The 23,948-nt window shown below is 44.7% G+C and overlaps 1 protein-coding gene across 1 annotated transcript in view; it reads left to right on the top strand.

The window, feature by feature from the left end:
• The window catches only part of SPEF2 (sperm flagellar 2), a 138,931-nt gene that overhangs the window by 89,897 nt on the left and 25,086 nt on the right, over positions 1 to 23,948 (top strand). The window contains exons 25-29 of the mRNA XM_028524215.2: positions 2,011 to 2,191; positions 8,574 to 8,721; positions 10,552 to 10,680; positions 12,763 to 12,901; positions 15,000 to 15,229. Of these exons, the coding sequence (XP_028380016.1) occupies positions 2,011 to 2,191; positions 8,574 to 8,721; positions 10,552 to 10,680; positions 12,763 to 12,901; positions 15,000 to 15,229 (827 nt within the window). The remainder of the gene's footprint in view (positions 1 to 2,010; positions 2,192 to 8,573; positions 8,722 to 10,551; positions 10,681 to 12,762; positions 12,902 to 14,999; positions 15,230 to 23,948) is intronic.

Here is a 23,948-nt window from a genome sequence, read left to right as displayed (position 1 = left end):
TCGCCCTCCCCTTTCCCAAAAAGGATTCGAATGAACCTGGACCCAGTGGGGTTACCCGGTGCCCTGAAGCCCCTTTCTTCTCTCTCTAGACCTCTTCCATCTAGTCCCATCACGCCCACATCAGGCCCATCTGTAAGCAAGAAGACAGAAGATACAGACACAGGAGACACGATTAAGTCGGCAAGCTGCTGACGGGGAACTCTGAAATTAAAAACAATAAAAAATTCCAAAGGCAATATGAACCGTCGGAGCCATCAAGAGACACCAAGTTTCAGTGTCTACGGAAGCAGTGCATTCCGTCCTTAGCACAAAAATAGCAAGACGGGCACAATGGGAAAGCTGTTAATGTCGGTTAGGAGAACAACACGGGCAAAAGCACAGCCAGTTCTTATTCTCTGCAAAACAACACAGCACCAATCTTAACCTCAAATCACTGCTGGGAGTCTACTCTTAATCAGTGGATCAGCCAAGCCACCAGTCAACCACAGTCTCTCTAACAAGTGCAGGGAAGCCAGCACAGTGTTAAGCATTTTTACATAGCTTGTGTACTCTATCCCTTCAACAAACATATAATAACTAATAATTAGTTAATACCTAATACTTAGTAATTACTAGTAATTAGTAATAATCATATGATATTATTATTATATTTGCATATTTTAGGAGGAACAGAACCTCAGAAAGCTAAGTGACACGTCACGTTCCTGTCTACTGACAGCAGAAGAGCTAGCTAGACCAGCATTTCTCCCAGTCAATAAATCCTAAATTGAAATTCTTTTCTAAGTGATAGGCCCCCACTCTGTTCTTCCAAGCAAGGTGTTGGGGAATGCATGCTGTACTGCATTGAACATCTAGAGATGATCGTGCAGCTTTGCCTTCACTTACAAAACATATGAGTCCCATGTGTGTGGGACTGGGCTTTGGCACTGCCTGGCCACTGAAACGTGAACCGTCCTGTGGGCGGACATGTCCTGCGTGGTACGTAGCTCCTCAGCACATGGCCGTTACAGGCGCAGTCCTGACGGGACTCCAAGCACTCTAAGAATCAAAGAGCCAAGTTCAAGAAACCCTGTCTGATGCTTCAAAGCAAGGTTAGCTATTGTTTGCAGGGGTTCACGAGCAGCTTTTTGAACCACCGCTCGGTGCCCCAGCAGCTTGACTCTGCCTTAGCAACTGTGCGTTCTCGTTACTGCTCCGGACTCTCCTCCACAAGGCCCAGCAAAGGCGTCTCTGGAGCCCCACCCCTTGCCCAAGCTGGAAGCTCTCACTTTCTGTCACCGAGGCGGGTGCCAGTCACAGCAAGCATTCTGGCCCGTGGATCTCTCCTGCCCCTGTCAGCCTTTGAGACCCTGGGATCGTGAAGGAATAGAATGTTCCCGGGGCAGCCCTGAACTTTCTACGTGGAGCAGCAATATGATTGACAGAAGGGGGAGGGAGAATGTGGCTCTGCGTTCCCACATCACTTTACAGAACCAAGAGAGGGGCTCGGCTACCCGTAGACAAGAGGGGGGGCTCCTGGAGCTCTTCTCCACTCACGGCCAAAACGTTATCATCTCCCTAGGAAACCCCTTGCACACTCTGCTTTTTAACTGTCCACTTCAGGAGGCCAAATGCTGGTCATCTTAAAGAAGTGGTGCCCAGTTCCATGAGGTTTGCTTTCTTGTGGATGATTTATTTACTCCTTGCCGGCAGCTTATGTCCTGGATAAATTTCAAAATTGCATTTCTTCATAATTGCCATCATTGAATCCCCTCCTCATAACCACTAAGAATTAAACCTGAAAATTAAGTTTTGTCATTGTTTCTAGTTTCCTCTTGCTTTTAAGATATTCTAGACCACAAAAAAAAAAACCCATGAATATAGTCTTTTATAGTCTTTTCTTTGTTTAAAGAGTTTTACCGGGAGAACTTTGAAAATTGAGATTTAAAGCGAGACAACAAAATTTGCATGGTCATGAAAAGTAGAATCCTGTTAAATAAAATCTTTATGTTTCTTTTTTGTTTTCCAAAGAATTCCTCTAGCTTCTCGAATATCCGTTTCTCCGGATTCAGCTGTATCCAAATCCAAACCAAAAACCATCCTGAAAGGCAAGATTGACCACTCGCTGGAAAAAGTAGAGTTAAACCTCGAGGTAGACGAGAAGCTGGTGATGGACACCTGGCAGCAGGCCTCCTTGGCAGTGTCTCACATGGTGAGCTGTGCTTTCTCCTGTCTGTCCTCTCAGTAATGCCCGCACATTACATACCACTGTTGGTGACATGCTACGGATGAAAAATTTACATTATGTTCACAGGCATTGTATACATTTATATTTCAACTTCTTCCCAAAAGAAATATAAAGTGAAACAATTAAAAACAGCAATTACGTGAGATGAAGAAAGGAGTGAACCAACACTTAGGTTATTTTCTCTGCTGGGCCAGACAGAGTTCCCAGTGCAGGGCCCCCAAGGGCCAATCAGGAAACCTCAATGAGGTGGGTCGAGTGTAAGGCAGTAGGGAGGGCAGGCACTGTGGCCAAATGGAGTTGGCACCATTGTCTGCAGATGCATGGGATTCTCGGCCCTAACCAACTTTGCCATTTAAGGATGATGCTCAGTATGACTAGATTTTTAATTCTCTAAGAAAAGCCCGAAGTGCAAATTTTTATGTGAAATATGAAAATTCATATTTTAATATGTTAGAAATAAAATCGAAATTTTAAAAATCTACAGAACCAAGCAAAATATAAATCTGCCCTTTTGGACCCTAGTGTATAACCTGTGCTGGGCATTTTACCTGCATCACCTGTAAGGTGTTATTACCCTCTTTACATTGGAAAATGAAGGTGCAGAAAGGTTAAGAAACTTGCCCCAGGTCACACTCATCAGGTGAGTGTCAGAGATAAGGTTGGATTCTGGGTCTGTATGACTTCAGGGTTCACGTCCTTTCCACCTTCCCTAGGGGGTAAAAAGATGACAGTCCCTGCCTGAGCCCGAACCAAATGCAAGGACACAGGGAGGGCACACAGGCGACCGCAGTCCAGGCAGCAGCCTCGCCCACACACAGTCTAACTCGGAGGACCACTGTTAACATCGCCTGCAGCCCTGGGTCTGCAAATGCGGTTCCCACCTTCGTTCCTTCTGATTCTCCCTGAACTATCACATTTGAGCAGAAAGCAGTGCCAACTTCCCAACGACTTTATGGAAAAGGTGGAAGAGGCTCTCGCATCACAGTCTCCCTTGGAGAGCAGTCGGCACTTCTGATCGGGCATTGTCCAGGTCCCTTCCTGGCCACTCTGCCCCCCGGGTTCTCTCTCTGGCGGTGTCCCGCAGCACCCTCAGTGCCTCCTTTCTGCCGCACCCGCTTTTGTGCTGCTGTCTTTCTCTTCACCCTCTCAAGACTGATTGTCAATTCTTCTCATTGTCTTATTTCTTTTAAAAATCATTTGAGTGTGCATTTTGTCTCACATAAGAAAACTGCATGAAATGTAATTGAATGGCTTAAAGAACTCACCCAAGTGCATACTCATGGAACCACCGCATGGGGAAAAAGAAAAAGTCAGCACCTGCCCAGTCCTTCTTGTGGCCCTTCCCAGCCCTAATGCCCTTGTCCCTGCAAAAGGGAACCTCATTTCACCTGCTTAGTAATCATTTCCTTGATTTTTCTTAAGAGGTTTTTTTTTACCCATATTTACAACTCTAAACAGTATAGGTCAGCTTTGCTCGCTTTTGAGCTTTAAATAAACAGACTCATGCCTTTTGTCTCTCTGTGTCTTCTTTTGCTCCGTAGTATTTGTGAAATTCATCCCGTCCTGTTGAGTGTAGCTGTATTCTGTTCAATTTTGTTGCTGTGTAGTGTTTCATTATAAAAATACCTCACACTTCATTTAACTGGATACCCATCTGGGCTCCCAGTCTGGGAGCCTGGGTACTGCTGCGAAGCACACTCCTGTACATGCACACAGATGAGCATGTGCACCCTTGACCGTTGGGTATGTACCTAGGAGAGTGTGCCACCTTCAGTGTCAGCAGACAGTGCTATACGGAGTACTTCCACTTTCCTAGGCAACACTAAATCCTGGCCCCATTTGACTGCAGGGTCATCGTCGTCAGCAGCTAGATGACCACCTGTCATAAACGAGGCCTGCTGCACTGCTCTATTTGCCTATCCTTACTTACACTCAGACCACACCCACTGCACCATTTATTTGTTATCTGGATGAGCAAACCTTCCCACTTGCCATCTCTCAAGAGCATTCTGGCTCTTCTAGGCATTTTGGCTTTCCATATACATTTTCCCATCAGCTTGTCAAGACCCATGAAAACGTTGGTTGTAGATGTTTTTTCAGGTAGTGTTCATTAGAGTATGGAAATCCCTTCTCACTTCTAGCTTGCTATGAGGGTTTTTTAATGAACTGTGTTATCAAATGCTTTTTCTGCATCTGTTGAGATTATCAGATGATTTTTTCCTCTATTTTATATTATGTGAAATATATCAATTTTTTAATGTAAAACTTAAGTCCAACGTTGTGATGAAGCTTCATCCTTCTTAGACATTGCTGACTTTGTCTTCCAAAAAATTTGTTTGGGATTTTTGAATTTTCATTCATGTAACTTGTCAGCCATCAGCATCCAGGTAACACAAACCTCGTAAGTTGAATTGGGATATAGCTTTGGAAGGTTTTGTGGAAGTTGGAATTATTTCTTCGTGAAATGTATGGTAGCATTCAACAAGAAGCCACTTAGGCTTTTAAGAAGTTTGCAGGAAGGGTTGTTGTTGCTCCCTGCACTCAGGGACTCATTTTCTTCAATGGATATAGAGAAATTTCTATTCTCTATTTCTTCTTGGGGGAAAAAAACATGGATTGGGTTTGGTAAGTTTTATTTTGCTAGAAATTGTTCCACTTTTAAATTTTCAAATTCACTGGCATAAAGTTCTTTAAAATAGCCTCTTATGTTAGTGTTAACATAACAGTATATTACCTACTTGATGAGTATATTACCTTAGTGATCAGCTTACATGGAACTTTATCAATTATATCAGTCTTTCCAAAGAATTAACTTCCAACTTCATTTATTCATTTTACTTTTTGTTTCTTAATTTAATTTTTTCCACATTATATTATTTGGGATTATTTTCCCTTTTCAGCTTTCTCGTAAACTGATTAGATATTGCTTCTTATATAGTCAGTGGGCATTAACTATTTCAATGCCTTGGCTAAGGCCGTTTTTCTCTCCTAAGTTCTACTCCTTTTTCCTTCCATTTATGGAAACCTCATACTTTCTTTAAGTTTTCAGGACGAGTTCCTACCTGGAGTCCTGGCCAGTCAGTTAGCCGCCTATCCTGAAGCCCTAGCCTTCTGGAACCATATGCTCTTCAATCTCTTGTAACACTTAGTGTCTTTCCCATTTCTTTGGCCCTTATTATCTAGATTATGGTTTGTAGTTTATATTTTGTTGGGTATTTTCTTGAATACTAACTAGATTCTAAAACTTTTATATCCCTTACTCCTAGAATAATGCCCACATCTAACATAATACTAAGCCCTAAAGCCAGCCTTGGGAGGTTGCTGCTGCTATAGAGGTGGCGTTGATGTTCATGTTAACGAGGGCGGCAGTGACAGTGAGGGTCCCTGCAAAGGCCACAAAAGCTACCGAGCACCAGAGAGTGGGAAACCAGGGCTAGGGGTTCTAGAAAAAATATAAATCATTATTTGCATTGCTAATTGAGCTACATAAACCTAATTTACAAGTCTTGTGAGTCCCATTAAAATTACCTGGGGAAATGACGTTTTAAAATATGACATGTAGACATTTTCAATTTCTAAAGCACTGTTAGAAAGAGAGCATCCTACAACACACAGAGCACTGACTACCCCTCTTGATTAAGCTGTGTGACTTTAGGAAAATCTGAAGCTTCTATTCCCTCAATATATAACATTTTACTTACCTTTTTTTCTTGGATGGTTGAAACATTTAATGAAATAATGTATATGAAAGTGTTTGAGGCCCTGGCTGTTGTAGCTCAGTGGATTGAGCGTGGGCTGCAAACCAAAGCATGGCAGGCTCGATTCCCAGTCAGGGCACATGCCTGGGTTGCAGGCCACGGCCCCCAGCAACCGCACATTGATGTTTCTCTCTCTCTCTCCCCCTCCCTCCCTTCCCTCTCTAAAAATAAATAAATGAAATCTCTAAAAAAAAAGAAAGTGTTTGAGAACTTGTAAATATAATACATCATTATGTTAAGATATTTATTCAAAATTATACTATTTTCTTTGTGGAGCTTTAAAAACCACATAGGAAGCATAGGAGAAAGGATTGTTTAGTAATTACCATTACCTATATTTGAATCCTACTTCTATGTTTCCAATAGGCATTTTTGACTTTGATGTCCCATGACCACAGGGAGATTTTGAGTTGCAGATGAGACAGGTGTGATTCAGGAAGTTGTTTCAGGGAAAACAATAGCAGCTGAGATTAGAGCTGCCGAAATGAGAACACTTGGACTCAGGCTTTGTTCTACACCAACGTTCTACCTGAGCTAGCCATTTATCATACTATGTGTTAATTTTTAGCAAAACTTGCCTCTAATTAGCAGGTATGCAATGATTTCAAAGAAATCATTACTATTTCTAGCATTTCTTCAGCCTTACAAGCTAGATTGCTAGAGGTGTTGTGAATTGTGTGAATTCTTTTGAGAAGGACCCATAGGTCTTTGAAGGATGCAGACAGAACAATGAAGATGATGATGATTATAATCATCACCATCACCAACACAAGGTTGTTTACCAGGGAGGAAAATCCAATTTTAAAGGAAATTGCTAATTTACCTAGTGCTTTGCAAGAACAGATTAAAAAATGAATTGCTTGCAATTTAGGGGGAAGTGTTAACAAGCCTGCTTTCAGCATTGCCAAGAATTTAGAGTAGAGTATATATCATTAAATCCATTTTTATCAAAAGAGCATCTGATTTTTAAAAACAACATAATACTGACTTGCTCTTCGAAACCTGTCTGTATCCACGCAAGATTGTGATGCCATTAAAGAAGCTGTGGGTGTATTCTGCGGAATAATACTATGTTAAAAGAAATTCCATCAATTAACAAGCATTTCCCAGGTGTCCCCTATGAATGTAGCACAGTGCTATGTGGAGAATTCCAAGAAGCAGAACTGGCCCAACTCCCGGGAGCTGTAAAGCCCACACTTACCACTCACAGAACTGTAGGGACTCCACTAAGTGTAGGGAGTGTTAAGCGTAGCAAGAATTTGGAGTGGGCAGCAATAGGCTGGTCTATCCGGCCCCCATGACTAAGCTTCTATGTGGACAGAGATTGAGCCTTTATTCACCTTTCTAGTCAACTTCCTCTTTCTCCTCCCGGCCCCTCCCCAAGTTCTCCCCAGAAATGATGCCAGGCTTGGACACAGGAAGCACTTTAATAAATAAATAAACCCCTGTGGACCAGCATTTCCTCACCAGTGGTCTTGCTAAGACTTAAAAGTTGAACTACGTGTGGCTCCCGCCTCCAGGGTGTGTGCGGGTTTTCCTTCTTTATTTTGGGAGTCTTCCCTCAGCTCTCACTGCTCAGGGCTGCACCCAGGAGCACCTTGCAGCTCTCCGGAGGCAGCTGGACTTATTTCAAAGGTCCAGTCTTGCTAACGGTAGGCACAGCCCCAGCTGCACAAACCCCAGGAAAAGGTTTTGCTGCGGCCTGAAGGGTAGAGCCAGCCTCAGAGGGGAAGTGAGGGCAGCACCCCAGCTCTCTCCATTCATCAGCTATTATGAGCCGGCCACATAACTCACCTGTCAAACCAGGACACATGTAGGACTGAAAGGAGGGGGCTGCTGAGAGGGAGGGAAGCTGAAAGGCCCCCGAGTGGAGGGAGCTAAGAAGCAACACTGAGGCCAGCCTGTGGGACAGGTCATCCTTATGAGCACCGCACCTATGATGAAGCCCGGGATTCACGTGTCCGCGAGCCCAGTTAATAACATAGGGCATGCATTCCCTGAAACCGGTTAGGGAGCATGAAAAATGCTTGACCACTTTGTGCATAAAACACAGGCATAATAAAATACATAGACTGACACAATCTCTCCCACAGGAATAAAACTTCGTGGAGGGGGATGTGATTGGGAGAAGCTGGTTTCAAAATTCCAAAGGGGGTCAATAATAAAAAAAAATTGAGAGACACTGATGTAGGGGAATGACCCTGTGAAGGCCAAGAGATAACAGGAACTTGGAAGGACAAGGGAGGCTAAACCCATGGGGTCGGAGATTTAAAAGAAAGAAATGTTTGCCTCACCAGGGCCCTGTCACAGTCTGGAGGTGACAAGGAGGAAGCACAAGGATGCGCCCACCGCGGGCAGGGCTGGAGCAGCCCCGTGTGGCTGTGGCTGGCCCGGGGGAAGCCGTACCCCAGGACAAGGCCGGGCTTCCATTTCAGTTAAACATCGAAGTGCGCGCTCTTTGAGACCGAATAGGTGGCCTGGTTGTTTGCCCCGGTCTCAGTGGAATGGCCTGAGGACTAAATCCAAATGCCTAAATACCATATTTCATAAATGTTGCCCTAACTGAAATGTTGCCCTTATACATCCAGGTGGCTGCTGACATTCACCAGAGGCTCCTGGAAGAAGAAAAGGAATCCCAACCAGCAGAAACCAGAGAAAAATCTCCTCAGATGAATGCTAATAAAAAGGCCGCAAAGGAGCCACCCACACAGAAAAAGCCAGACAAAAAAGAGAAAGGTATTCGTGGTTTTGGCATCCAGAACGGGGGATGCTCAAACCTCACCGTGATAGAAAACCAGCATTTAACAAAGCACACCGACCTCTAAGCCACTAAATGCTCTTAACGACGTTTAACTTGGAGACCCAGGCTCCAGGGAACTGCGGTGTTAGCTGGCAAATCCTGTCACACACCTGGCCTACCTAACTTCTTTATCCGAACAGCCAAGCATATCCAGGGTCAGATTAACCTCGAAGACAGTCTGGACATGTCAAAGGGGCTCCAAGCTGACATTGCGTGATCTGAAAAGGGTGTGCAAGGGGGCCGACACTTGCTGCAGTGACCGAGAGAAGTTTAAAAGCTCATTATAAGTCTGTTGGTTTAAGATGCAATCCAGGTCTCAGGTTTTATCCAAGGAAGTCCTTGTCTCCAGGGGCCTCCTGGAAAGTAAAGGGAAAGGAAAACTCGGGTTGGCTGAGAACTCCTCTTCCCCTTCAGGATCAGCCCTGCCGCCAGCATTGTCTTCCCCTCCGCATGCTTCTTCCACTCGTACATTTTCGCAGTGCCTGGGGGCAAGAGAGGAAGAGACGGCAGTACGTGAACGCGAGTCACTCCATTCATCGAGTGCTTGTGACGTGTGTTAGGCGCCTGCTCTGTGAAGCACGCTCCCATGGGTGCTGAGAACACAGAGGTGAATTTTAGGAAGACAAACACCTGGCCCCCTACCCGGACAGAGCCGGAGGCTAGCAGCGGAGACACACACGTGGCCCATCATTGTTCTTCGGGAGGGAAGGGACAAGTCCCTTTAGAGCACAGTCACCTTCCCCCAGCTGAGGTGCCAGGGAAACCCTTCCCAAGGGGAGTCCATGGAAGCAGCCACAGGCAGGAGTTAGGACAAAGCCCTGAGAGGGGGAAGGGTGGGGATGGGGGTGGCACTGGAAGCAAACAGAAGAGTGGCTCTGTGATAAAGGACACGCCCCTTCGGTTCCTTGAAGATGATGGTAATAAATGATATAGGCAGCATTGGAAGGGAATGCTTTAATTTACTTTAATGAAATAACTAGTTGAGTCTAATCTCTTCATTTCACAGATGGTAAAATAGAAATCCAGGAGATTAAGCTCTCCTTCATCTGTGACTTATACATGCATCCTCCATTGCAACGAATACCTCTTATTATGGTTTCTTTGTTTACATTTATATCTTCCTCGAAAAATTTAAAACCCTAGAGGTAGGACCTTCAAGGACAACTTATTGAACTAAGTAGAATGATATAAAATGGGCCCATAGCCAAGAATCACACTGTCAAATTCTCAAATACCAACACATTCTTATTGCTTCGTTTTCCTATGTAACCACTGAAGTACTTGCAGTTAAGTACTCGTTGCAAGATAATTAAGTAGATTACAGATTCTTGACCATCAGCTGCATTTCAGCCATATCTTCTTGAGGTTATCCTCTAGTCTCCTCTCGATGAGGACCTGGGAAACCCATGGCTGATGTAAGTAACCGTTGCGGAGTGGTCCTTCTGCAGGTGGCTGATGGCACCCACAGTGTGCTGGGGTTTGCTAATATCTGTCCCCACGCTCTGAATTGCCGCCTCTTGGGGTCAGTGACCACGTCTGCATGTGCTGCATCTGTGGCCAACGCAGACACCACGCGGAGAGTTCTCAGGGCAAGGCCAACAAGATTTCATCACGCACATCATCAGGACCAGGGTTTTCCCCTTTCCAGATCACCCACCAGAGGTTCATGGCTCCACACGTTTTACTTTGTAGTCACTCTGTCCAAGTACCACGTGTGTGCACCTGTCCACTGTGAGTTTATTCGGTGGGTCTGGTTGGCCTTTCAGGTAAATCGCCATCCGTGATAGAACACACTCCTGCGGTGCAGTCACTGGCGGAGATTGCCGAAATGGAAAGGAAAAACGAACTGAGACTCAAGATAAAGGAAGAACATCTTGCTGCCCTGCAGTTTGAAGGTAGTAATGGGAAAAAACTCAGGCGATCCTTTTCTGTAGAAAATAGACCACTAAGCCAACAGCCCACATGCACAGCTCAACCATGTCTAGGAGAACACAAAGCGAACTGATTAAAAAGCACAGCATTCAGGTGGCTGTTTTCATGTGACCATATGAAGACTGGGTTTGACTGTCCTATAAATTATCTGCTTGTTTCTCAAAAAGGAAAAAAAGAGAGACTTTGGGAAGGGGTTAGAAGAGCACTCACAGTGATTATAATCTCAAAGAATAGAAGCACAAAGAATATTGTAGAGTTGGTGTCATTTTACAGATTGAAACAAGGCTTGAGGCTACCTACGTAGGTGGCTTTATATTATAATAAGGATAGTGTAGGCATCTCATCAGAAAAATAAACCCTATCCAGAGGTGAGCAGGCCCTGCAAGTGAGTTCTTGGGAGCAGAGCCCACAGGAGAACAAGCGACGGATCCATAACGTCCAACGGCCCCCTTCTCTCTGCATAGGAAAGACTCTAAAAGACAGTCCCCTTCTGGCTCCTCAAACTGTCTTTTAATGCATTTCAAAGTGGAATTTGAAAAGATCAGGAAACCGAGCAAAAGTATCCTAATCGGAAAGCAACCGTGGTCAATACATTAGATGACAAAATCATAAAATTGCCTCTTTGGGTCAGCTGGGACACATTAACTACTCAGCGACCATTAACCATGCAGGATACTTTCCATCCCTTGTTTCTCTCCTCTCCTCCCTTCCCCCCACCCCACTACCACCTGCCTCCACAATCCCGACAGTAAGTAAGTTGAACTCGGGAAGATCTGTGGGGTCAGGAGAGGCAGGACACGTCTTCTCCTCCACTGCCCGTCCCCACCTCTGCTTTCGGTAAAGTCTACTTCATCTCTCAGTACATTCATACAGGATTCCTGCTGTGGTTAAATTCCTTCACTCACACAATAAATATTTACTGGGTTTTCACTATGTGCCAACCCTGTAGTAGTTACTGGAAACACACTCATATATACACAGACACAAAACTAACAAAAATAAATCCCGGTCCAGAGGAAGTGAAATGTAAGCAATCCCTTATAGTATGTTGGGCTGTTGGAGGTTGGCTTACAGGACGAAGGGAGCATGGGGGCAGGGCTGGGGGTGATCAGGAAAGACTTCCCCAGCAGGCGAATCCATGCTTGAGCCGAACTGGATGAGCCGAATGTGGAGAAGTTTGCCCAGAGCACACATCAGAGCAGCAGTGGGAGGGAGAGCTGAGTGAACTACAGTGAGGAGCTCAGGAGTCCGGGCCACATTCTGGGAACAACTGACCAGGGACATAGGGAAGCCACATCATGGAGGGTTGCATAGACCCTGCCAAGAAAAAGTTACCTTTTCTCTTATGGCAACTAGGAGCTAGAGAACTCTGAGCACAAGAGCAACTGTGATTACATATGCAGGTGACACAGATCTCTCCGGAGAGTGTGGAGATAGATTTGGATTTGGGGTGGGGAAAGGAACCTAGAGAAAGCAGGACTGAGGCCATTGGGGTAGTTTAGGTGACATACCCAGGGCCTAGACTACACCAGTGGTAACGGAAACAGCCAAGAAGGAAGACTGGAAAGGTATTTCATAGGTAAAATCCACAGACCATATGATGTGCCAGGGACAGCAGTAAGCCCTGGGACACACGGACTGGACTCTGGTTTTCCCAGTGCAGAGAAAGACTATGGCATTGTAATCCAGAAGTTCTGAAGTAGGGAGATCAAGAGACTTTGTACACTCTTCCCTTTTGAAATTAGGAAATTACCTATTTGTGTTTTTCCGTTCCAATTTATCAAAGAGCATATTCCCATAAAGTGCAATAAGTGTAAAGTTTAACTACAGTTTTGGTTTAAATTATCAAATGACTCTACCACACATTTCGTTTGCTTCTCAATGAAAGTTTGAATGAGTTATACTCATCCATCTTTACAGATTAAATGTGTGCCTAAAGCTTCACAGATTGAAGGATAATTGTTTTAAAATTAAATTCAGTTCATCAGAAAAATGCATGTGTGCATAATACATTTTTTAAAATCTTTCTTTCTCTTTTTAAATAGAAATTGCCACACAGTTCCGACTTGAATTGATAAAGACAAAAGCACTGGCTGCCATTGAAGATTTAGTAACAAAGGTAGTTAATGTATACAAACTCATGGAAAAGTGGCTCGGTGAGAGGTACTTGCGTGAAATGGCCAGGTAAGTACTGCCTGACTTGTGAAAAATGTACTTTGACCCTGTCTGGTGTGGCCCAGTGGGCTGGAGTCAATTCCTGTGAACTGAAAGATCATGGGTTTGATTTCTGGTGCCTGGGTTGTGGGTTCAGTCCCCAGTTAGGGTGCATGCAAGAGGCAAGGATAGGTGTTTCTCTCCTTCTCTTTCTCCCACCCTTCTCCTCTGTCTAGAAAAAAATCAATAAGCATATCCTCCTGTGAGAATAAAAATAAAAATACACTTTGGTATTTCCTGAAAACCAAAGCTGGCAAAGATTTTTAAAGTGTGTACAAATGGAAATTACCTTTACAAATAGAAATGTTGACCTTTTAGGAAATCATGTGTACCTTTGTATTGGCCCTTTTCAAATGGTAAATCATGTTTCAAAAGATTGTATTGCAATACCCAGTCTTGTATATTATTTAAGAGTTTGGTTTTCACACTACTCAATGAAGACCTTCGTTTACAAGGCAAGATGATAGGTACTTTTAAATAGTTTTCAGAAGTGAGATAACGCTCCATATCTGTCTAATGCCAGATGTATTACCAGTCTGGGCCAACTAACGGAAAAGTGAGAAGCCGTGACACCCACCAGTCACACGGACCCCTCCGAGGGGTGACAAGGCCCTGTGCCGTTTTTCTGTTGGGTTCCAGAAGCTTTCCAACCCCCACTGCTCGCGAGGGGCAATGAGTCTCATCCTCCTAGTTCTCCCCTCAAAGGAGTAAAGAAGCACCCCAGTAGAGTGGAAATAGCCTTCAAGTGAGGCTCCGGAGGCCTGACCGGCCGGGAGACCCGGGCTCCCCATGGCGCACTCGTTAGCGGTGAGCCCGGTCCACTTGGTCTGGGACAGGACACACTCCAACCAGGGCACTTCGCAGGCTGCTGCTCGATCCAGGTTCTGATAGACTCCAGTTCACAATGAACGTTTACTGAAAGTTTGGAAGCTGCGTGCTGGAGTTGAACTGAAGGGTGTCTTTTGAAAGAAAGCAAGTCATACAATTTTTTTAAATTGTTAGTGCATGAATATTTTGATATTCCCAACTTAGGTAACGGCACATTAAATATGCAATTTTTTCTATGTTCAATCTTTGTTGCAAGCTACAAACAAGATCCTTCCAGTAATACAGTGATATTATGCATGTCTATAAAACTTCTCTGGCCTTTAAAATGGCCTTTAATTCGAGCCAAAATTATAATCCCTAGTACAGTTTAAATTCATGCCCTAGGTGATTTCACCTTAGTAGCCATAGGGTACGGAGCTCTGTGTGATTGGCTCCATCGCAGAGATAAGGACACTCAGCGAAGTCAAGTAATGTGCCAAGGACCCGTGGCTAGAGAGTGTCCTGAGACAGAGCACGGCGTCCAGGGCTCGTCCACTGTGCACAGTGGCCCCTACCTACTGCTGCTGATACTAAATTTGCATGTGCTTGTAGAAGTTTCACTCATTTTATAATTTATCCTGATTCCAAATAAGTGTATTATTCCAACAGTCATATGTTACAGGGTTTTTTCAGGAATATAACGATATTTTGGTTCATACTTACAATAAAATACAGAGTCTGGCACAAATAATGTCCCTTTTCATTACAAAATGATAACCATGTAATTCTGTAACACAACCATTTCATACTCAAGCACCCCATATGACACTTCAGGTGAAATGTTCAAAATTAAAACCATAAATTATTACACCCATATTATTACCCTACCAACCACACTCAAGCAGGCATTACTTCTGCTGGACATGGTGTTTCTTGACATAATCTTGCTTATGTGATAAAATATGTTCTAATATAAATACAACCATATTTAATGAAATATCTTCTTGTTTAGCTTTGTATAAAAGGTATGGCTATGAGCTCTATAATGAGCATGTGTTTTGATTCTAATCTACATTTATTTATTTATACCCTGCCTTTTTATAAATGGATTTCAGGAGAAAGGAGAATTTTAAACATGCAGACTAAATCATTTAACTTAGATATATAATATGTTAACTTTGTGTATGTATCGAATAAGCAAACAGTGCTAACCTAATAGTATCTTCAGTGGGGATAACCCTCTGCCTTTGATCACTTTCAGTGTGGAAAAGTTAACGGAGGTAGCTCGCTATCACATTGAAATGTCTACAAAAATCCAGAATGAACTTTATTTGGACCAAGAAGACTTCTTCATCAATGGCGACATCAAAGTCTTTCCAGACCCCCCTCCTCCGATACGCCCTCCGCCTGTGGAAAAGGAAGAGAATGGCACCCTGACCATCGAGCAGCTCGACAATTTCCGAGATCAGTTCTTAGAAATAGCACCTAAAGGTAAGACCAACAATGATTATGAAAAGAGCCCCCAGATGTCAAGATTAACCAGGAGGACAATCACCAGCCCACACATAAAATCAGCCCCCTGGGATGATGTGGCCCTAAAATGATCCCCTGCCTTCTTCTAGTTTATCTTACACTTGCTTCATAGAACCCAGATCTGAGTTAAACTAACAGGAGAAAAAAAACACGGGCTAACCCCTTGGCAGCATGGTGATCCTCACTCCTGGTAATTCTCCTCCCCTGCCTCCCATACGCCTGGCTGGCAAGCCAGTGCGTTTGAGCAGTGCTCCATCTGGCAATGGAGAGACAGCCTTCGTGCCTACTTCCAGGTAAAGCTTTGCATTGGGACTATGAGTTTGTGGAAGTGGATTTTGAAAATTATCAACCACTCTTAATTTCTTTCAGAAGGGGCCTTTGTAGTCATGATGATAGCCATAATGCACTCCTGGGTCCAACCTCAGACCCAGAGTTAGTATTTCAGCTAAAAGTTGAAAATAAATAAATAAATAGCAGCTCTAACTTGACATGTGTATGTCTTAGAGGATAACTCTAGAGACCCTTGGGACTGAAAGATATCAATGAAAACATTTATCTTATTTTCAGAGTATGGTAGAACACAACAGCTTTCAAAGTATGGTAGAAAGAGGAAGGAAGGGAGGAGAAAGACAAGGAAGAAGGGAGGGAGAGAGTTATATTTTTAACAAAGTCGATGTAAAAGGAAAACCAATTGCCCTGGGGACTTTAAGTGAAATTTGAAAAGGAAAACAAAAGAGAAGAAAATCAAAACGTCTATTTAAGTTTGTTCTAGAACAGAAGATGAACTTTATAAAAAGTGCTCAAGAGTGCAAAGCAAAGGAGACAATGTGCAGTGAGGCTGGTCAGGGAAGGCTTTGTGAAACAGCACTTTGCAGGGAGGAGGAACTGAAAGGAGTCGAGAGCTGATGGCAAGGACACAGAGGATGTTTAAAGTCGGGGCAGAGCCGCTAGGAAACGAATTGATATGAGGCGTGAGTTCAGGTGTTCCGGGAAAGGTCGGGAGCCCGCTCTGCTTCTCCTTCCCCACCCACACAAACTGCAGGTGAGCAGGCGAGGAGGCCCCTCTGTCGGGGAACCACCTCCGCCCACCCCAGCTGGGGACACAACCCAGACTTACGAATGTCAGTTGTCATTAATGCAGAATTTCCAGGGCTATGTCATACTGTGGGACTTGAGGAGCTTGTCTATGGGCAAGCGGTTGAAACCCTTTTCTGTATCCTTAACTCAGGACACTTGAAAAAATATCTATTGCACGTGTTGCTTCTAAGTCCATGTGAAATACTTAGCTCAGCATTTGGGTGGCCTACCAATGGGAGTAGTATTCACTGTTATTATTTATGCTAATGTTATAAAGGGAAGGCAAACCAATAGTCGTTCCATTTTCTGCATCCCGGAGTCATAGAATTAGAGGTTCTCTCATGACATCTTCGGAGTCAGGCTGCAAATGTCGACATGGCCCCTCCCTGAGCAAGTCCAGTGATTACCACTCACCCCTTTCCCCACCTCACCAGGCCTCCAAAAGCATCCTCGGACTTTCATCTTTCTTCCACATTTCTGTGGTTGTTGCTCGCTGCCTTAAGTGATACACAGGTCTCTATCTTTTAAGTGAAGTCTTTTGTCATGTTCTTTCCAAAAACTGGAAAACAAGCCTTTATGACACCTTTCATTGTGTTTACCCTGGAACTCGGCAATATCAAAGGGCGATCTTAGCTGAAGTGGTAACAGTTCTGACACTATGGAGCCACTGGCAGAAAGTGGTGCCTTTCTAAACATGTGACCTGACAGCACTTCCTGCTTGAATTTGAAAATTGCTATTATTTCTAAGTTTTAAAAAAGATGAGAATTTCCCTATACTATTTCATGCATGCCAATGCAACCTAGGGTATTTGAAATGAGAACTTCAAGGTCACTAAACTATATTAAAATAAGATGGACAGGTGGACTTTTTCCTAGGAAACAAGCACACATATTTGTGTGTGACGGGCTTTATGTTACTAAGCCTGCAGTGACACCTTTTAACAAATTTGTAGTGTTAATATTATTAAGTTACAATTTATAACTTTTAATTTTTACATAAATAAAATTATAGATGATCTTTGATTAAAAAGAGTGTCAGGTTATTTTAAATACTTATGAATAGGTGCTGTCAGGAGAGAAATGGCAAGAATTTAGGAGTTTTCTGCTGAGTATTAGCTAATCTACTTGAAAATGGAAAACCTTCATTAGAACAATTCTTACTGAAGATAATGGAAAATTGAAAATGCACCATACACTGTAATGCTTATATTCAATATTCTTCTCTGGTCAAATTCTGCTGCTTACGATGATTCTAAATCTCTTTTGGTAAAGCTATAATTAGACATAAAGTACCATTTCTTGATATGATTGTTACAAATATGCTGGGGAAAAGTGACCGTATGTGTGATAACCACACAAGGTCATGCAAAAGTACAACAAAACAACTTGCTGTGCTAGCAGTTTGTTTTTGCTGCCTAGTGAAACTTAATACTTTAGAATGTTAAGAGGAGCTTAAGTAAGAGGCAACCACTGACTCAGCAAAACATTCGCTCCATCAGCTATCTCAGGAGTCATTCCCACAAGCACCCTCCCAGCAGAGAAGGGACTTCGAGAGTATTTTTTGAATCATAACAGTAGCCAGTCCTGGCATGGCATCAGCAGCCATGCATCAAGCCCCACGCTAGCGTTTCCATGGTAACTCACTTCTTACCCATGGCTGGAGGGGTAAGAAGACTCATCCATGGATAAGAAGAGTCAGGCAGTTCCCTCCAAATCTACTTCTTGTCAAATGACAGCAGTATGATCTTGGGCAAGTCATTTAACCTCTCTATCTCACTGTCCTCATCTGTAAAGTGGGGAAACTAATGAGGTTGTTATAAGTATTAGAATAACAATATACAGAAAGTGCTTAGAAAGTGTCTGGTACATGGAATGTACAAATTAAGTGTAATATAAGCTGTTATTACTTAATCCCATGATAACAGTGATATATTATTAGAAAATATATAGCATTATAAAATATTAATGTTAGCTATTCTTATTATTGTCCAAAATGTTAGCTCAGCATCCTGCAGGTACACATACACTAATAACGCTTGCATCACCACCCTAGAACACTTCCAGGAGAAAAAAAATGTACCACCCGGTAGAACTAATCCATCCCCATACTTCCCAAACAAAAACACTCATCGTGTAAGCTCTGGGTAGGTACATCTTGTCTCCAAACAGTTAAGTGCCAAGCACATCAGGAAGATGGCCCTTCTCCAAGGAAGCTATTTGGGGCCTAGAGAGATTAGAACACTTTTGCAATGTTCCTCCATCCCCACTCAAACCCTAAGAACTCCTTTTTTCTTATAAGCCCGTCCGTACTCCACGCAATGCCTGGGGAGATGCAGTTAGTTCATAGCTATTCGGGCTTCTGCCGAGAGGCCATCTGGAGAGAACACAGTCCAGCTGATTCTGTGACCTCCCTGCTTCAAGAGAGGCAGCATGTAGTTGTTCAAGGCCTGTAACACTGTTATGAAGACTGACAAGGGGCTCTTCTGCAGCCCTGTCTTGGGGGCCCTTAGCAGCAGTGAAGGGTCTCAGAGGCAGACGGCACAGATGCAGAACTCTAGGCTGTAGTGGCTAAGCTAGATCATTCAGCTACACGGTTTTTACAGCAATTCAAATGAGACATTCAAATGTAGTTATTGCTGCCTGTGTGGGTCAGCATAAGGGTTAGCTTGTAGGATTTGGACAGAAGCTTCCAGGAAGAGGAAGAAGTCGGGGCAGGGCATTCCAAGCACAGGGGAAATGGGGTAGACATCGGTATTTTTGAGGTGGCATGACATATTTAGGGAACGGCAAACAGCAGCTGGGGCAAGAGGCAGGAGGTGAAGACCACAAAGAGGTTGTGGTGAAGTCACAAAGTCTCAAGTGGCTTGCACAGGGCACGCAATAGAGGGCTGTGAAAGATGCGTACAGCCAAGGGATGTGGAGGGTGGACTAGAGAGAGGAGACCATGAGAGCGCAGCAGATGCTACTCCAGCTACAACGCCTCAGCTACCCGAGAGGCAAGAGGAAGGGTGCCTGGCTTGTTGTCTGTAAGGAGTGACTAGAAAGTTCTGTGGCTTTGTGTAGGCTCAGTGTCTCTGAAAAAAATTATAAAAATATGAGAGTATATATTTGCCAGTAATTAAGCCCCATATTTTGATTTGAAAAGTGATTAAATTTGTCTGACATGTACACAAATCAAGAAATAAGGAAAGATTATTAGAAAAGGTGTGATAAAAGGAGAACTGATGTTATTTATTAACAGAAATATCTTGTCAAGGTGGCGGAATCTAAGGATCACAGTAAGAAGGAGTGTGGGCCCCATGTGCCTTATAGTTCCCTCCGTGGGTGAACTCCTTCCGCTAGATCAGATTCATATCACGGAAATGCAGTAGTAAATCTAGAAGCCTTTGGACCTGGTAAAAGTGTGGGCAGAGAGGTTCAGGTATGTCTTCAGGAAGAAACATAATCTCACGAAACCAGAGAATTTATGTTGAGCAAATGAACGTGTGAGCTCAAAATTCAAGATAACACCCTCTGAAAAATCTTTCCACACAACTAAAATCATCAAAGCGAACTAACTCATTAGTGAAAGTTCAAGTCCTTTGCTTTAGCAACAAGGGACTTCTTTTTTCATTCATTCTTTCACTCACGTCTGCACCAACATTCGCATGTACACAGCCGGCAGCCCCTGGGGCTGAAGGCCTATGGGGGGGACCAGGAAGCCGACGTGCAGGTGAGAGACGAAAGGCAGAGGAGGTGTCAGCTCCAGGGAAGGAGACTCATTTTAAATGAAAACAGCAATCGTTAGAATCTGGGGCAAAAAGGGTCCTGTTATAACAACAACAACTGCAAAAAGACTGAATCAAAGGCAAAATAGAAGTTAGATACAAATAGGTCAGGAAGGGCAGAGGCAGACTGACTAATGTCAAAGGCTTTCATTTAAAAGACATTAAGAGACGTGAGATTAAGAAAACCAATTAGGAAAAGAGACTTATTCTTAAATGCCTACCAAGTGCTTAGCGCCCCTCTAGACATTGTAGACACACAGGAAGCAAGTGTGTTTCACTCAGAAGAATTTAAAATCTAGTCTCGGAGTCAAAGCTGAGGACCCTGAGCGGTGAGATGAAACGATGCCCTGCGTGTGTGCATCCACAGGAGACGTTGTAATGTAGCGTCACACACGCACACGTCCCAACCTCCCATGGCACCACAAAGCGGGACCACAGGACGACCAACAGTGTCACAGAACTTGTGGGAGGGAGGTTGGTATATGCTCTAGGCTCTCTGCCTTCAGAGGGAAACTGGTGTTGTAGGACTTGCTTTTGTGCAATTCTAATTTTCTCTCCTTCCGTCCAGATAAGTATACAGTCCCCTCTCTGACAAATAATCAATCACATGTCACAAGTTAGACCTTTGGGGGAAAGACGACTATGAGGCATGAAGCGCAGCTGTTTTACAAACTGCCTGGAACGGGTCTCACAGCCTGACGCCCTTTCTGCAACAGGCTGGCTCTCCCGCTGCGGGAGGAAGCAGGGCCTGGCGTGGAGGGACGTCCAAGGCAACTCTTGCAGACAAACTGCTGTGCGTGCCCCGTTGTTCTCTTACCTCGCCCCGGGAAGGGAAGAACAGCAGAAACGGTGTCCTGGAATGCATGGAGAAGTGAGTTCTAGAGCGAAGAAGACCATAGCCCCCTTTACCCTTATGAGCAACCCAAAATAAGGAAGTCGGTAAACAAGGGGGGCTGTGGAGTAGGAGGTCTGCTAGTGAACCCCAACTCCACCACTTATGAGCACTGTGACGCTGGACAAATTAATTAACCTCTATTACCTAGTTCTTTTACCCATCAAATGGTGATAATAGTTAATCAGTCCATTTTATTCACCATAAAGGAAGGATTCTGTATTGTAAGGCTTACATTATATAAACCATTGAATACACTAACCAGAATGCCTGGTAAGTAGGAAGCACTCACTAGGAATTTTTCCAGAAATAATGAGCAACTGTGGGGAGCGGCCATTAAGCAAAACTGAGGGTAGACATTGATGAGTACTTAAAGTAACAATGTGGAGTTATTTTCAAGGCAGGGATTCTCCGGCCCGCATGAGTCGAGTCACCGCAAAGCAGAAAAAAGTACGTTCCCTTGACCATTACCTTCCAAAGAGGGACAACCAGTTTCTGAAAATCTGGCTGAAAAAATTCCCATGGCTCGTGTACGACGAGATGCTCAACCTCATGTTCTGCGGCCTGTGTCGCAAGCACGGAGTGACGTCCAGGGGGAGCCCACCGAGCCTCTCTCGCGGCACGGACAGCTTCAGCGCCGAGTTCCTCCGCGCGCACCAGCTCAGCGAGGCGCACGCCCGGGCTTCGCTGATGGAAGCCGCGCAGGGTTCCCCGGCGGACGGGGCCTCCTCGGAGCTGACGGTGAGGGCCCTGGGCAAAGTCACCCTCGGGAGGGTCGAGAACTTGTTCAGATCGTGCCACGCTCTAGCCAAGACGGGACGCCCGCTCCGGGATTTTATCTGGATGTGCGAACTGGATGACATGAAGGGTGTCGATATCGGCCCCGTATTCAGGACGCAAAAATCAGCAAGAACTTTTACATATTTCATTGCCGAAGCAGAACGGAGAAATCTGAGGGAGAAGCTGGAGAAAAGCCCGTTTTTCTCTGTCATCAGCGACGGGCTCTCCGCCGGGGCGATGGAGAAAGCCGAACTGGTCTACGTGCAGTTCGCACACGTGGGGAAGGTGCATTGCCAGCTCGTCGGGGTACAGACGGCGGACGAGAAGGATCCTCTGTCTGTCAAAATCGCCATCGAGAAAACTCTAGCGAGAAATCTTCGGCTCGGGCTGTCGGACCGAGGCTGGGCAGAGAAACTGGTTGGTTTCGGGCGGGCCGGTGCCCCTGGCTCAGAGGCAGAAAGCAGCGGGCTGGCCCTGATTGTGAGAGAAGTCCAGCCCCGCGTGCTGACCACGTGTTGCTTCGCACATCACCTGGAACTGTCTTACAAGGCGGTGTTCCAGAGCGTCCCCCTGTACGCCGACGTCAGGGACGTCCTTCGCGGCGTCCGGTGCTTCTCCCGCGGCTCATCGCCCCGGAAGCGCTCCCTGACCTCTGGGTGCCAAGGCCCGCGCCTGCGCCCTGCGGCGCCCGCTGGAGCGGGAGGCGGGACCTGGCTGCAGAGGCTGCAGGCGGCCCTGCAGAGCTTCCTCAAGGCGTACCCTGCCATTGTCCAGCAACTGCGTTCAGTGAGTAATTTTGGAATACAGCCCTCTTGTAGATTTTCAGACTAGTGGAAAGTAGTTTTACTGAGCAATTCGAAATGATACCTTTGAGAAGATAGACCACTCTTTTACTCCCAACCTGCGTTGCAGACAGGCGAGGGCAGGAGTGACACCAGTCGTCGGAAAGCCGAAGGACTGCTCGAGATCCTTCTGCGAGCAGACGTCGTCAGATTTGTTCACTTCCTGGCGGACGTCATCCACCTGCTTAGCATTCTGTCCCACGTCAGCCAAAACCGCAATTCTTCCATGGCGGATGTATTTGCTGCCTTGACATCAACGCTGGAAATGCTCAGAATGTATCAGTCAAGGTGAGCAGCCGGGGATGAGCCAAGGGAATTGGGAGACCATATTCCAGGGGCTTTTTCACCGAAGGCTTTACTTCAGCGGATTTTGTTTCTCCCCAGACCAGGGCCCAAAGAACGCAGGGTGGATTCAGTCACACACTTTCACGGTAACTGCCTCAAAGACAAGGGAAGCATTTCTGATGTGAGAAGCATGGTTTTAACACGTCTCATCGAGAGGCTGCAAGGCTGTTTCAGAGATGACAGCCACGATGTGGTGAAGGCAACCGTGATCGGGAACTTTAGGTCGTGGCCCACAAAGAAGACGGAAGGTAACCGATATGCACTCACTCTGAACTGACAGTTCTTTGAGTGCTTTTAAAAATATATGTGACTATTCGTTTGTACATTGATGGCAGATTTTGGAGAAAAGGAGGTGTCTATCCTGACTGCACATTATAAACCAGTCTTGGAAGCCGCCAATGTGCAAATCGATGAAGTGGTCACTGAGTGGAGCATGTTGAAATCAGAGATTTATGACAGGTGAGCATCAGTAAACTAGTTGATATTTATAAATATTGGGTAAAACTTGGGTATGTCGATCTTTTACATTTTTCACTTTTCCTCCTAGATTTCAGAACATCCGCAGACTGACATGGGATTTTGTGAATTCAGTTTGTTTACACAAGTATCCAAATATCCTGATGCTAATGGACCTCGTGCTGACCCTCCCTGCAAGTTCAGTGGAGGTGGGGCGGGGCTTTAGACAGCTACAACTCACCAAGTCACAAATGCATGCCAAGGTCAAGGCTGAGAGCTTGTCAGACCTCCTGATCATTCAGCTGAATTCTCCAGACATTAACAACTTTGACCCCAGGAAGGCTATCCATTTATGGAGTACAAGAACACCGCCTTCAAGCAGTGAGACAAGATCTAATTCAGATTGCTCATCAAACTCAGAAAGCCATCATGAAAGTGATTAGTAATATGACAGATGTTGACTTCATCATTCAACATAGCAGAAACGAAAAAAAATATTTTCAAAAGCCTGAAACTTA

The sequence above is a fragment of the Phyllostomus discolor genome, chromosome 3, assembly GCF_004126475.2.
Source record: "Phyllostomus discolor isolate MPI-MPIP mPhyDis1 chromosome 3, mPhyDis1.pri.v3, whole genome shotgun sequence".
NCBI lineage: Eukaryota > Metazoa > Chordata > Mammalia > Chiroptera > Phyllostomidae > Phyllostomus > Phyllostomus discolor.
The sequence above is the reverse complement of the archived record's forward strand: the minus strand, read 5'-3'. Positions and strand labels throughout refer to the sequence as shown.